The 14868-nt window shown below is 48.8% G+C and overlaps 1 gene segment (V, D, J or C); it reads right to left on the reverse strand.

The window, feature by feature from the left end:
- Positions 1 to 4112: 4112 nt before the first annotated feature.
- Positions 4113 to 7940, reverse strand: LOC108926810 (T cell receptor alpha variable 26-1-like). The segment is given in 3 exon segments: positions 4113 to 4145; positions 7341 to 7735; positions 7872 to 7940. Coding segments are annotated over 3 exon segments (471 nt in total).
- Positions 7941 to 14868: the final 6928 nt, after the last annotated feature.

A 14868-nucleotide genomic window follows, 5' to 3' on the forward strand; every position in this document is an offset into this window, starting at 1 on the left:
TGCAGGAGGCTGAGAGATACCGTCTAGATATAGTCGGGCTCACTTCCACTCACAGCTTGGGTTCTGAAACCACTCTTCTCGACCAAGGGTGGATTCTCCACTATTCTGGTGTTGCCCAGGGTGAGAGGCGGCGGGCTGGTGTGGGCTTATTAATAGCCCCCCAGTTCAGCCGCCATGTGTTGGAGTCTACCCCGGTGAATGAGAGGGTCGTCTCCCTACGCCTTCGAGTCAGGGAACGGTCTCTCACTGTCGTTTGTCCTTATGCGCCTAGCGGCAGTGTAGAGTACCCGGCCTTTTTAGAGTCCCTGGGGGGCGTGCTGGAAAGCGCTCCCACTGGTGACTCTGTCATTCTACTGGGGGACTTTGGGGGACGTGGGCAGCGACAGTGATACCTGGAGGGGCGTGATTGGGAGGAACGGCATCCCTGATCTGAACCCGAGTGGTGAGTTGTTATTGGAATTCTGTGCTAGTCACGGTTTGTTCATACCGAACACCATGTTCATGAATAAGGGTGTCCATCAGTGCACTTGGCACCAGGACACCCTAGGTCGGAGGTCGATGATCGACTTTGTAGTCGTTCCTTCTGATCTTCGGCCATATGTCTTGGACACTCGGGTGAAGACAGGGGCTGAGCTGTCAACTGATCACCACCTGGTGGTGAGTTGGATTCGACGGCGGGGGAAAAAGCTGGACAGACCTGGCAGGCCCAAACGCATAGTGAGGGTCTGTTGGGAACGTTTGGCGGAGGCCCCTGTCAGAGAGGTCTTCAACTCCCACCTCCGAGCTTCAACCAGGTCCCGAGGGAGACTGGGGACATTGAGTCTGAATGGACTATGTTCCACACCTCCCTTGTCGGGGCAACGGTTCGGAGCTGCGGCAATAAAGTCTCCGGCGCCTGTCGCAGCGGCAATTCCCAAACACGGTGGTGGACACCGGAAGTAAGGGATGCCGTCAAGCTGAAGAAGGAGTTCTATTGGGCCTGGCTGGCTCATGGGACTCCTGAAGCAGCTGACGGGTACCGGCGGGCCAGACGGAGCGCGGCTCTGGCAGTCGCCGCAGCAAAAACTCGGGCCTGGGAGGAGTTCGGTGAGGCCATGGAAGAAGACTTTCGGTCGGCCTCAAAGAGATTCTGGCAAACCGTCAGTGTTCCGCCAACACTGTTTACAGTGGAAGTGGTGTGCTGCTGACCTCAGCTGAGGATGTCCTTGGGTGGTGGAAGGAGTACTTTGAGGATCTCCTCAATCCCTCCGACACGCCTTCCGTAGAGGAAGCTGAGGCTGGGGGCTCGGAGGGGGACTCGTCCATTACCCTGGCTGAAGTTGCTGAGGTGGTCAAAAAACTCCTCGGTGGCATGGATGAGATCCGCCCCGAGTTTCTCAAGTCTCTGGATGTTGTGGGGCTGTCTTGGCTGACACGCCTCTGCAGCATCGCGTGGAGTTCGGGGACGGTGCCTCTGGACTGGCAGATCGGGGTGGTGGTCCCTCTTTTTAAGAAGGGGGACCGGAGATTGTGTTCCAACTACAGGGGGATCACACTCCTTATCCTCCCTGGGAAAGTCTATGCCGGGGTACTGGAGAGGAGAATCCGACCGATAGTCGAACCTCGGATACAGGAGGAGCAATGCGGTTTTCGCCCTGGCCATGGAACACTGGACCAGCTCTATACCCTCACTAGGGTGTTGGAGGGTTCATGGGAGTTTGTCCAACCAGTCCATATGTGTTTTGTGGACCTGGAGAAGGCATTTGACCGTGTTCCTCGTGGCATCCTATGGGGGGTACTTCGGGATTATGGGGTTCGGGGCTCGTTGCTACGGGCTGTTCGTTCCCTGTATGACCGGAGCAGGAGCTTGGTTCGCATTGCCGGCAGTAAGTCAGACCTTTTCCCGGTGCATGTTGGACTCCGCCAGGGCTGCCCTTTGTCACAGATTCTGTTCATTATCTTTATGGACAGAATTTCTAGGCGCAGCCAGGGAACGGAGGGTGTCTGTTTTGGTGGCCGCAGGATCTCATCTCTGCTTTTTGCGGACGATGTGGTCCTGTTGGCTTCATCGAATCAAGACTTGCAGCGTGCACTGGAGAGGTTTGCAGCCGAGTGTGAAGCGGCGGGGATGAGAATCAGCACCTCCAAATCCGAGACCATGGTCCTCAGTCAGACAAAGGTGGATTGCCCCCTCCGGGTTGGGGGGGAGTTGCTCCCTCAAGTGGAGGAGTTTAAGTATCTCGGGGTCTTGTTCACGAGTGAGGGAAAAATGGAGCGGCAGGTTGACGGACGGATCGGTGCGGCATCCGCAGTAATGCGGTCATTGCACCGGTCTGTTGTGGTGAAGAGGGAGCTGAGCCGTAAGGCAAAGCTCTCAATTTACCGGTCAATCTACGTTCCTACCCTCACCTATGGTCATGAGTTGTGGATCATGACCGAAAGAATGAGATCGCGGATACAAGCGACAGAAATGAGTTTCCTCCGCAGAGTGGCTGGGCGCACCCTTAGGGAAAGGGTGAAGAGCTCAGTCACCCGGGAGGAGCTCGGAGTAGAGCCGCTGCTCCTCTGCATCGAGAGGAGCCAGTTGAGGTAGCTTGGGCATCTGTTCCGGATGCCTCCTGGACGCCTCCCTGGGGAGGTGCTCCGGGCTTGTCCCACTGGGAGGAGGCCTCGGGGCAGACCCAGGACACGTTGGAGAGACTACGTCTCCTGGCTGGCCTGGGAACGCCTTGGGGTTCCCCCAGAGGAGCTGGAGGAGGTGTGCGGGGAGAGGGAAGTCTGGAGGACTCTGCTCAGACTGCTGCCCCCGCGACCCGGCCGCGGATAGCGGAGTAAGATGGATGGATATTCTGGTTTTGATCTGGAGTACTGTCGGTACCACAGAAAACTATCAGCTGATCCGTTGTAGTTGCAGGAAAGTGTAACATTGTTTCTTTCCAAATCATGAACTACGTCACTGAGTGGTGTTATAGAATCTCCAGCACTGTAATCTATGGGAAATGAAGTAGATGTTAATTTCAATTTATAAATTATAACAGTTATCTTATTTTGAAAATTAGAAATGATCTTATTAGCTTTGAACACCATTATTTTAAATGGTGCTATACTTCAATTTTCCATTGAAATTTATAATATTTTAGTTTTTTCTTGTAATATTTTAGTATTAATGGGGGGCACGGTGGTGCAGTGGGTTGAACCACAGTCCTGCTCTCCGGTGGGTCTGGGGTTCAAGTGCCGCTTGGGGTGCCTTGCGACGGACTGGCGTCCCGTCCTGGGTGTGTCCCCTCCCCCTCCGGCCTTACGCCCTGTGTTACCGGGTTAGGCTCCGGTTCCCCGTGACCCCGTATGGGACAGGCGGTTCTGGAAATGTGTGTGTGTGTGTATTTTAGTATTACCAAACATAAGAACTGTGTGTAAAGTGTGACTTACCTAGAAGTGCTGAGAGCAGGAGAAATGAAGAGAACAACATCATGGTGGATGGAGAAAGACACACTGACAGTGTGTACAGTTAGAGCTCAACACTTCCTCTACTGTACAGGAGAACTCCTCCTGCCCTGAAGTGCTCAGCTCCTCCTTCACACACAGCACACACACACTCATCTGTGCTGGAACACACATCAATATTATTACACATGACTCTCTAGAGTTAAACATGAATCAGATATGAACTGCAAGTATTATCACTTAGTACCAAGTTGGCATGATTTTGAATTTTTTAATTTGTCTTCTTAGATGTTTGGAAAGGTGGTGCAGTGCGTTCAGCTGATGCTGGCTGTGTGGTGGGTCTGGGGTTTGAGCCCTGATTAAGGTGCTTTGGGACTGAGTGACGTCCCATCCAAGGTCTGTCCCTTCAGCCTTGCACCCTGTGTTGCTGGGACTCTGCTTGAGACAAGCGGTTGTGGACAATGGATAGTTGGATGGATGGATTTTGAATTTAATTCAATTGGTTTCCTGCAATAGTCCAAAGAATAAGTGGTGTGTCAGGTGAAGTGGTGACTCTAAACTGCTCGCAGTGTGTGAGTTGAAAGTGTTACCTTGCTCTATAAACACTATAATCAAACAGCAGCTATTGAATAACTTGCAGTATTAATTTATAAATAATAGAGAAATCTGAGAATGAAGCAGAAGGTGTCCTACTGTAAGAGTGTGCCAGTGTCCTGGAGTTTCTGTAAGGGGTTCAGAGTGTTACTGTCACTGTGAGCCTCAGCGCACAGTAATACACAGCAGAGTCACACAGCTGCACATCCTCTATTGTCAAAGGTACTGAACTTGTGTTGAGTTTTGCATTAAATCTTTTCTTGTACTCTTCTACTGTATCGTTGCTGTATTTGTCACGTCTCAGCATGTACTTGGGAGGGTCATTAGGATGCTGGATGTACCAGAACAAGTAGTGTGTGGTTGTGCTGCTAAGTGTATAGGTACAGCTGAGAGTCACTGATCCTCCTTCGTATCCGATCACATCTCCTGTGGACTGAGTCACCGAATCCTGAGCTCTGATTTCTGGGGAGAAAAGGACACAATATTTATGAGACACAACCAAATTCCATCATAATTGATTGAACAAAATGTTTAATTGTGAATATAAAAGTCATACCAAAGCAAATTGTAGCAAGAATGACAATAATGCTGATCCCATGTGCCATTACTGATCTGCTCAGTGACTAAAGACAACAAACTGATCTGTGTGTCTGTTGCATTTATCTGTCTCTCTGGCTGATTTCCGACCTTTAGACCAAACCTCTCTGCAGTGACAAATGTTAACGGGAAGGTTGCAAAAAGTGCTGGGGCTGAAAGAGCAGATGTTTCTGGTGTGGTGTCGCCCCCATTAGGCCATATGTGGAATAACATGCTCACAACCTCAGCAGCAGCTTTGTGTGTCAGACCCACAGGTGGACGGAGTGGTCAAAAGCAAAACTCAAGCAAATATACGATATACAGACCTGGACATGGAGGTGCGACTTCAGCTTCAGTCTGTAACTCCACCTGGACACATTTTGGAAATAGAGACACACACAGATCCTCTGTCACCACAGTCCAATGTGCCATTGTGGATTGTGTGCAGCCACAGGTATTTGGACCTCCAGAGGTTTATTCATCCCTCCTTTTTCTATTTGGAAGATTTTAGTTTTACGGTCCTCAGTTACCAGTTTGCTTACTTTTTAGCTTTTATTATTTAGTGAATATTGTATTGCTGTTGGGGGCGTGGTGGCGCAGTGGGTTGGACTGGGTCCTACTCTCCAGTGGGTCTGGGGTTCGAGTCCCGCTTGGGGTGCCTTGCAACGGACTGGTGTCCCGTCCTGGGTGTGTCCCCTCTCCCTCCGGCCTTATGCCCTGTGTTGCCAGGTAGGCTCCGGTTCCCCCGCGACCCCGTATGGGACAAGCAGTTCTGAAAGTGTGTGTGTGTTGTTGTTGTTGTTGTTGTTGTTGTTGTTGTTGTTGTTGTTGTTGTTGTTGTTGTTGTTGTTGTTGTTGTTGAAGGGGGTGCGGTGGTGCGGTGGTGCAGTGGGTTGGACCGGGTCCTGCTCTCTGGTTGTTCTGGGGTTTGAGTCCTGCTTGGGGTGCCTTATGACAGACTGGTGTCCTGTCCTGGGTGTGTCCCCTCCCCCTCTGGCCTTCTGCCCTCTGTTGCTGGGTAGGCTCTGGTTCCCTGTGACCTTGTGTGGGACAAGTGGTTCTGAAAGAGTGTGTGTGTGTGTGTGAGAAGGAGTAGCTGCATAAAGGTTTATCTGAGCATGATCTTGAAGTTATTGTGCATGAGCATTACACCTCACATGAACTTAAGAGATCATGAATCTCTGCCCATATTTAAAAAGGGTCTTAAAACTCTCCTCTGCCAGACTCACTTCACCCATGATCTGTTAATTTCATGTAAGGTATATATGTTAATAGGGGGTGCAGTGGTGCAGTGGGTTGGACCACAGTCCTGCTCTCCGGTGGGTCTGGGGTTCGAGTCCCGCTTGGGGTGCCTTGCGATGGACTGGCGTCCCGTCCTGGGTATGTCCCCTCCCCCTCCGGCCTTACGCCCTGTGTCACCGGGTAGGCTCCGGTTCACCGCGACCTCGTATGGGACAAGCGGTTCTGAAAATGTGTGTGTGTGTGTGTGTATATATGTTAATGCAAATGGAATAACACTAACAATCTCCTGACCCTGGGTTTCAGTTCCTTGCAGGACCACCAGAGGTCCCCCCTTCCCAGAATTGGAAAAGGCATCACGAGTGTGTGGAGTTTTGAGTGTGTGACAGTGCTTGACTAGTTACAGAAACACTCGAGTGTTTGTCTTTGTGTATCTCACCAGGCCTGGTCCTGTTCCTGAGTGTCCCCTGTGTTCTCTGAAGGTCCATCTCACTTGAAGATTTGAACCTTTCTCTCTCTAAATAAATTCTGAAAATTCTGGACACACATCATCCACCTGTCTGTGCAACAGCTACTGTACCAGTTCTGACCACATTTGCAGCACCTTCCTCCCAGATTTACTTCACTGTCTCACCCCATCAACAGTCATGTTTACCACAGTAACCACAGTTACTTCTGAAGTTCCGGCTTACCCTTGAAAGATCATTAATTTTTATATCCCAGGACGATATCTCCGCTCATTAGATGCAGGTTACCTTAAACTACCTGTCATCAATAAGACCTCAGTAGGAGGTCGCACCTTTAGTTATAGAGCACCTAAACTGTGGAATAGTCTACCAGTTACTGTCAGAAATGCCCCGTCTGTTTCTGTTTTCAAATCCCGACTTAAGACTTATATGTTCACTCAGGCATTCAACCTCGTAATGTAATTCAACCTGCCTTGGTTATTTATTTCATCACCTTTACAAAAATGCATTTTAAATTTACTTAAGTAACAAATTACTAACTCTGTCCTATCTTCTCGTTGAGCACTACCTCGCTACATAAGACCTGAGGAGGCTGGCCAGCGGTGACAGACGAATCCCGTGCTGACAGAGGATGATGTCCATCTGCCGTGACGATCGAGACGTTCCATGCCAAGTTGGGGATCCAAGATGCCATTTACCAACATTATAATTACTTGTTACACTGGCTTACAAATTGTTATTTTTTAGAATGCCCAGGAGGGGTGGACAACCACTGGCCCGTGGACCCCGAGAGGTTTTTTTCTCCCTCAACTTACAGTTGGGAGTTTTTGTTCCTTTCCCCAGTGGCCAGTAGGTATACTTGTAGCTCTATTATAAGTTCTTCATTATGGTAGACATTAGTTGACTGTCTTCTTTGTTTGTATCAATTTTTATTGCCTTATGTCTGTGTTAAAGCGCTCTGTGTCACTGCGTGAGAAGAGCGCTTTATAAAAAATAAAATAATAATAATAAAATTCTGCTGCTGTGGAACTGATCCCACACTGTGGGAAGGAAGCTGCATTTCATAGTTGCTGAGAGGAAGTTCTGGGCAAAAGAGTTTTTGTAGAGCTTCTCAGTGACTTTTGCTCCCTGTGCCACCCTCAGAGCACAGTAGTAGATGGCTGTGTCTGACATGGTAAGAGCTTCGATGGTGAGCTGGGTTGAGTCCCTGGATGTAGTACATTTGAATCTCTTATTTGTACTGTGTTCCACACTACTGTATGATCGGGCCCCCTTGTAGAGGAGGTACTGAGGAGCCTGGTTCGGGTTCTGTCTGTACCAGTAGAGATAAACATCTTCACTGTTAGTACTGTATTTACAGCTCAGTGTCACTGATTCTCCTTCTTTACCGGACTGGTGATCCTTTTCAGGTCTGATATCATCACCAGCACTCAGTCCTGAAAAGAGAACATATAAATATCAAAGATGACAAAGAAATGACACAAGAACACAACCCTACAATATTTACCACAGTAAAGAACACAAATCCCCAGGTGACAGTGAGAACAGGAATTACTGTCCAACAGCTCTGACCTGTGGTGATGGTGACAATCAGTAAGATGAATGATTTCTCCATGTAGAACTGAGAGTAACACGACTGCGCTCCTGTGTTCGTTGTGCTGTGGGTTGTGCTCATTGTTACCTCGTTCTTCTGGGCTTAATCAGATCACATGACCACACATAGCATGTAGGTTCTGTTATCTTACACGCTCATTCACCATTAACTGCTGCACCAAGTCAGGGTCACAGTGGTGTGGAGCCCATCCAAAGGCTGATCAGGATGCATCCTGGGTGGGATGCCAATCCATCACAGGAGAAAATCCACACAATCATTCCACAAAATCTTTGCTGGGTTTGAACTGACAACCCAAACAGCCCAGCACCTCTTGTCATACAGAGAGATTCTCTTATGTTCTAATTACTGAATTCCTGACAAAATCCTTGGATTGTTAATCAGGAAAAGAGCAGTTACAAATGTGAAGGCATGTGAAAGGTACTTATCTTTTATTATTCTTTGGAAATAAATTCTATATGCAAAACTTAAATGTAAGTTGCTGAGAGTTGAGTTTTGCAGCTTTTGGGTTTCCGTCAGGCCTCCTCCTGGAGCTGCACCGCTGTGTCTCCACAGCTCAGTGATGTGTGTTCAATCTCCAGTGTGTGTTTGCGAAATGCTCACCTGCTGTCCGGTTCACACTGAACGGACCCCTGACACCGAGGGCCCTGACATGTTGATGACTGTCTGAGGACTGGTGTTTTTCCGCTGTTGGGACCAGCAAATTGCCGTAACCTAGCAAGTGCACTCAAGAGTAATCCGAACTGCAGTTTCCTGAGCAACATGGGACCCCAGAGGTGTCTGAGTCCCCTGTGGGAGCGGGAACAGGATTGCCACGTTGCACCTCTCTCATTTCACACAAGACACCACTCTATTGGAATCAAAAACTGACCCTCTCCTCCTACCCAGGCCAAGAATAATAATAATAACTATTATTATTATTATTATTATTATTGTTGTTGTTGTTGTTGTTATTATTATTATTATTATTATTATTAATAGTAGTAGTAGTAGAAGCCTTCAGTGTGGTCACACAGCATGAAGCAGTACACATCACAGCCCACCATGCAGTGACTGCAATGGGCTCAGGGAGCCTCCTTTCCCACACTGCACTGCTCCATGAGGTCTGCACAGAGCGTCCCCTGCTGTTCTGCACACTCACAATTGTGTATCTTTGCTGCTCTTACTGATATGTTCTCATATTTTTCTGACTCCTTTGTTCAGGGTTATTTATAATGTTATCAGCTTCACAATGATGGACCCTTTATACGGCACCTAGTTATTACTGAAGCAATGCAGGGTAAGTACCTGGCACAAGGGAACCACTACATACCATCTCACTTTACGCAGCGTACAAGAGCACTGCTCCTTGTATAAAACAGAGTTCAATAAATGACAGAAGACAAATGAAAAATGTACAGAAAATAGACACACAACCCCAATGGTGCTCCTGTGACAAGAGGCTGGAGGACAAGTTCCTCCAAAGACAGTGTCCCGCTCAGGTCAGTCTGACATTTCTGGTCTTTCCTTTCAAGAGAAGAATGCAAACATCAGGGGGTGCTCTTTGCACACCCACCCATCCCGCACAAAACAAAACAAGACTGATTTGTTTGTAAAATCATCCCTTTAAGATCATTGCCACTGTAAGGAGGTCAAATTACCATTATTTCTTATAGGAGAACATACTCAATTCTCGGAAAAAGCCAAATGTCAGCAAAAACTAACTGGAACAGGAAAACACAAAGGTGTTTCACGTATGATAGTGATAATGCAGACACCTGTGTCTTACACCCTGCAAAGCGTGTAGACAGTGCCAAACATTTACATTTATTCATTTCGCAAATGCTTTGTCCAAAGCTACGTACATCTCAGCAAAAGTACAATTTACGCATTACATTAAGAAGAGGAGACATAGCTGCGGACATGAAAGTCTCAAGCAAACCTAGTTTGTTTCCTACCGCTTGCTACACCGATGTTCATTGTTCAAGTAGGTGCATAAGACACAGACAAATCCCGATATCCACACCAATTTTTTTTTAATTAAATATTATAAGATACACAAATGAGCAGTACAATACCAGAGTAATGACTGAATAAAGGTTGTATCTGGGGATGCTTCTGGAGTTACGATGTGTGAACGGTTACGCCATAGATGATCTGAGAAGATCTTGGGCAAAGTGGATCTGGAAAAGGTGGGTTTTCACACCCTTCTTGAAAACAGACAGAGTTCTGAGTGATAGGGGAAGGTCATTCCACCACAACAGACCCAGAAACGAGAACCTCCGAGCTTTGCCTTTTGTGCACAGGACCACCAAACGAGCAGAAGTAGATGAGTGGAGGGGCCTGGCTAGGGTGTACCGGTTGATCAAGTCCTGCAAATAGCTGGGAGCAGTTCTATTGATGCATTTGTACACAGTAACAAGGATTTTGAATTTGATTCGGGCAGCTATAGGAAGCCAGTGCAGAGAGATGAGTAGAGGCGATACATGGGAGGGCTTTGGCAAATCAAACACAACTCGTGCAGCAGCATTCTGTAGAAGCTGCAGAGGTTTGATGGCATTAGCAGGAGAGAGTTGCAGTAGTCCAGACGGGAAGTCACCATGGCCTGGACAAGTAGTTGGGTGGAGTCAGTAGCGAGGTAGGGATGGATCCTATGAATATTATGCAGGATGTATCTGCGGGAAAGGGGGGGCGCGGTGGCGCAGTGGGTTGGACCGGGTCCTGCTCTTCCGTGGGTCTGTGGTTCGAGTCCCGCTTGGGGTGCCTTGCGACGGACTGGCGTCCCGTCCTGGGTGTGTCCCCTCCCCCTCCGGCCTTACGCCCTGTGTTACCGGGTTGGCTCCGGTTCCCCGTGACCCCGTATGGGACAAGCGGTTCTGAAAATGTGTGTGTGTATCTGCGGGACCGGGTTGTGGCTTCAGTATGTTGAGAGAATGACAGACTCACATCAGTTGTAACTCCCAGACTCTTAGCAAAGGAGCTAGGCGAAATGAGTGAGTTGTCCAGTTTGATCGAGAGGTCGTGACAGGAGGACAGGCCAGCTGGGAGGTAAAGAACCTCTGTTTTGGAGAGGTTGAGTTGGAGGTGGTGATCATACATCCATGAAGAGATGTCCAACAGGCAGGCAGCAATGCGTGAGGAGATGTCTGACGCACCAGGTGGAATGGAGAGAAAGAGCTGGTATCATCAGCATAGCAGTGGTATTTGAAACCATGGGAGGCTATGACCGGACCGAGGGAGGAGGTGTAGCTGGAGAAAAGAAGAAGACCCAATACTGAGCCCTGCAGAACACCGGAGAAAGGCAGAGGAGAAGAACGAGAGCTCCGCCAGACCGTTTGCTAGGATCTGTCAGAGAGGTAGGACTCAAACCATCTGAGTGCTGTACCTTTGATCCCAAGCTGGTTAAGAGAGGAGAGTAGAATCCGGTGATTTACGGCGTCAAATGCAGCAGACAGATCAAGGAGGATGAGGACCGAGGAGAGGGAGGCAGCTCTAGCAGCTTAGAGAGCATCAGATACTGCCAGAAAGGCGGTTTCAGTGGAGCGACCAACTTTGAAACCAGACTGATAACCATCAAGGAGATGGTTCTGGGTGAGGAAATCGGACAGCTGATCACAGGCTACCCGCTCAAGGGTTTTGGACAGGAAGGAGAGGAGAGAGAGATACCAGTCTGCAATTTTCAACCAGATTGGGGTCCAGGGAGGATTTTTTTAACAGAAGTGAAATTAGAGAAGTTTTGAAGGCAGCTGGGAAACAGCCAGAGGAGAGTGAGGAACTGATGATAGAAGAGACAAAGGAGGAGAGTTGCGGGGAAATGTTCTGAAGGAGTGATGATGGGATCGGATCAAGCGAGCAGGTGGTGGCTCTGTGCAGTATCAGGAGGTCAGCGATTTCAGATTTGGAGAGCGACTTGAAGTTGGAGAGGATAGCTTTGCAGGGAGGTCCAGCACGAGCCGGGCAGGTTGATGGTGAGAATTTATCAGTGATCGCTTTGACTTTGTCTCTGAAAAACAAAGCAAAGTCTTCAGCAGTGAGAGAAGAGGGAGGAGGAGGTGGCAGGGGACACAGAAGGGATGAGAAGGTGGCAAAGAGTCTGTGTGGTTTTTTGGATGCAGATTGTATTTTGTTGTGGAAGAAGGAGGTTTTAGTTGAAGAGACAGCAGACTGAAAAGCTGCTAAGAGTGACTGGTCAGCATCCAGGTCCAATGGAGTTTTGGATTTATGCTCTGCAGCCTGCGGTTTGGTCCTGTTAGCACGTAACATATCAGACAGCCATTGGGTAGCAATGGGGCATGCTGGTCTAGAAGATAGAGGACAGAGAGAGTCAAGGGTGGAAGACAGGACAGAGAGGAAAGTGTTAGTGGCATCATCTGTAGATAGATCTGAGAATTGTGGAGCAGAAGGGAGAGCAGCCAGAGTAGCAGAGGCAAAGCAGGGAGGTGAGCGAGATTTTAAGTTGCGGCAAAAGGTGACAATGGGTGCAGGAAGAGACGAAGAGCTAGTGGTGAGGGAGTGTTGAAAGGAAATGAAGAAATGCTCAGAGATATGCAGTGGAGTGACAGAGAGAACGGGACAGCCACAGCTGCGGGAAAATACAAGGTCAAGACAGTTGCCTGCTTTGTGAATAGCAGGGGATTGGGACAGGGAGAGGTCAAAGGTCAAAGTACCGTAGGAGCAACAGAAGGCCGTTTGCATGAATGTCATCGGCATGCAGGGTGAAGTCACCCAGGAGAATCAGCGGAGAGTTGTCCCCTGGCAGAGAGCTCAACAAGATGTCAAGGTCATCCAGGAAGCAGCCAAGAGGGCCAGGAGAGCGATAAAGGACAACCGCAACAAGAGTGATTGGGGCAGTGATAGAGACAGCACGGCATTCAAAGGAAGACAGATCATGCAGGTGAAGAGAGAGAACAGAATATTCCCACCGGGGAGAGATGAGCAGGCCTGTGCCTCCACCTCTGCCAGAAGAAAGAGAGGTGTGAGAGAAGGAATAGTTTGTAGAGAGGGCTGCAGGTGTGGCTGAGTTGTCTGGAGTGATCCAGGTTTCAGTTAGGACCAGGAGGTCCAGTGAGAGATGGGAGGCATAGGCTGGTATGAAGTCAGCTTTTCTCACAGCAGACTGGTAGTTCCAGAGTCCCATGGAGAAAGTAAAGCAAGATGGAAGGTTTGACAGGTGAGGATAAACCAGATTGCTGTAGCAGCAAGAGTGCCCAGGTCTCCGGCGGTGGCGAAATCGCACGGCTCACTTACCGTAGAAGACTTTGATGGCTGACATGTTGGACGCATGTTCCAAGGACAACTGTAACGGTGGCCTCCCTCAGTGGACTCCCACAGGTAGACTCCCTTGGCTTTGGACCCCGAGTCTTCGCACCAAGAGGCTGCCGCAACCACTGCCGCTACAGGTCACCGGCTGCTATTTAAACCGGGCTACTGCATATCAGCTGACTTCCTAATCGAAACCGAAACTATACCAACAATGGCGACCAAAACAAATAACCAGCCAGACGCGATTAATCGGACTCACGGAGTCATGCCTACTCCCGCTACAGGACACAGAAATGATCTGGAGAACAGTCATCTTAACAAACCATTAAATGCTACTTAACAAACAAAATAATTACAGTGCCACGAAACGCTACACAAACACACAACCGATTGTATCCATCAACCTGCACAGCTACACGACACGAATGCGCAGCGGGAAAAGCGGTAGCAAAGCAACTACACTTACCAGAAACACCACGAACAGCAGCGACGCACCTCCAACGCAAAATATAATGCACAGTACAGACTCTGCTTGATAAAAACAACAAATAGTTTAGCAAGCGGGCAAAAAAAAAATCACTACTTGCACCATCACTTCTGCTCGCAGAAATTGTTGTGCAGGACAGCTTCATCGTGCTAAAAGTGCCATAGATTCACAGAGTTGTAAGACGACAAACACGTAACACCTGGAAATGAGAGAGGAGAACAAGAAACAGCCCAAACAGCAATTATTTATTCTTTCGTAATCGTCCTCTATGGTGGCTCTAAGGAAGAGCACACAGATGTCAGTGTGCGAGCAGCTCAAACATTCGTCCGCTCTTCTTCTTTCCATACAGCTCTCATGTCACAGTTTTGCTCACTGGGGTGGGTTGCTCAAGGGTCCAGAAACCTCTGCTCTACTGTGGGATTCAGACATGTGGAAATAATGAGGATGAAATATTGATTAAGCTGCAGTCCGGGTGTGGAGTGACTTGACCAAGGAAACTTCCAGAAGCCATGTCAAGGAGCCTGGCTCTTCCACCGATTCCTTACGGAGAGCAGCTGCCACCCTCAGTACCTGGCCAAGGCCTCGAACCTCAGTCTTGGGTCTGCCTGACCATCTGACAAAGTTCTGGATCGATGTGAACAATGGAAATATCTGATCATATGGGAAATGATACTGGACCGAGAAGTGCAGTGAAAGTGAAGTAAGACAGTCTTTCTGAGTCTTACTGCATAGATGAGGAGCTGGAGCCCACTTGGCTCCAGCGTTCATCCCCACTGTGTATGAGACAGGAAGGAGGGCAGAAACATCTTTTCCACAATAAAAATACTGAAACACCTTCATAGGACTGCTCCCACAAGCAGCCGTGTACCAGGAAGTGATTGGAGCCAATGAGGGAGGTGGGGGGGCGTGTTCAGTGGGAGCTCATCGGTGGAGATTTGTGATTCTGACCCCCAGGACCACCTGATTCTGCAGTGTTCCCTAAGCAGCAACCATGGGGTACCCCGGGTCAGGGTCAATCCCCAGATCAATCCTCCCGCCGTGTAACAGAAAGACTAACATCCAAAGTGAAAAAAATGTTGCGCACACGCACATGCACACACACACACACACACACACACACTCGCTCTCTCTCTCACTCACCCCCTTTTTCCCCTCCCCCTCTGCTTCTATTGGCTGCTTCTGTGTCTGAGGCAAAGCTCATGTGCACAAACAAGCTCCATCAACAAGGA

This window comes from Scleropages formosus, chromosome 25 (assembly GCF_900964775.1).
Source record: "Scleropages formosus chromosome 25, fSclFor1.1, whole genome shotgun sequence".
Taxonomy (NCBI): Eukaryota; Metazoa; Chordata; class Actinopteri; order Osteoglossiformes; family Osteoglossidae; genus Scleropages; species Scleropages formosus.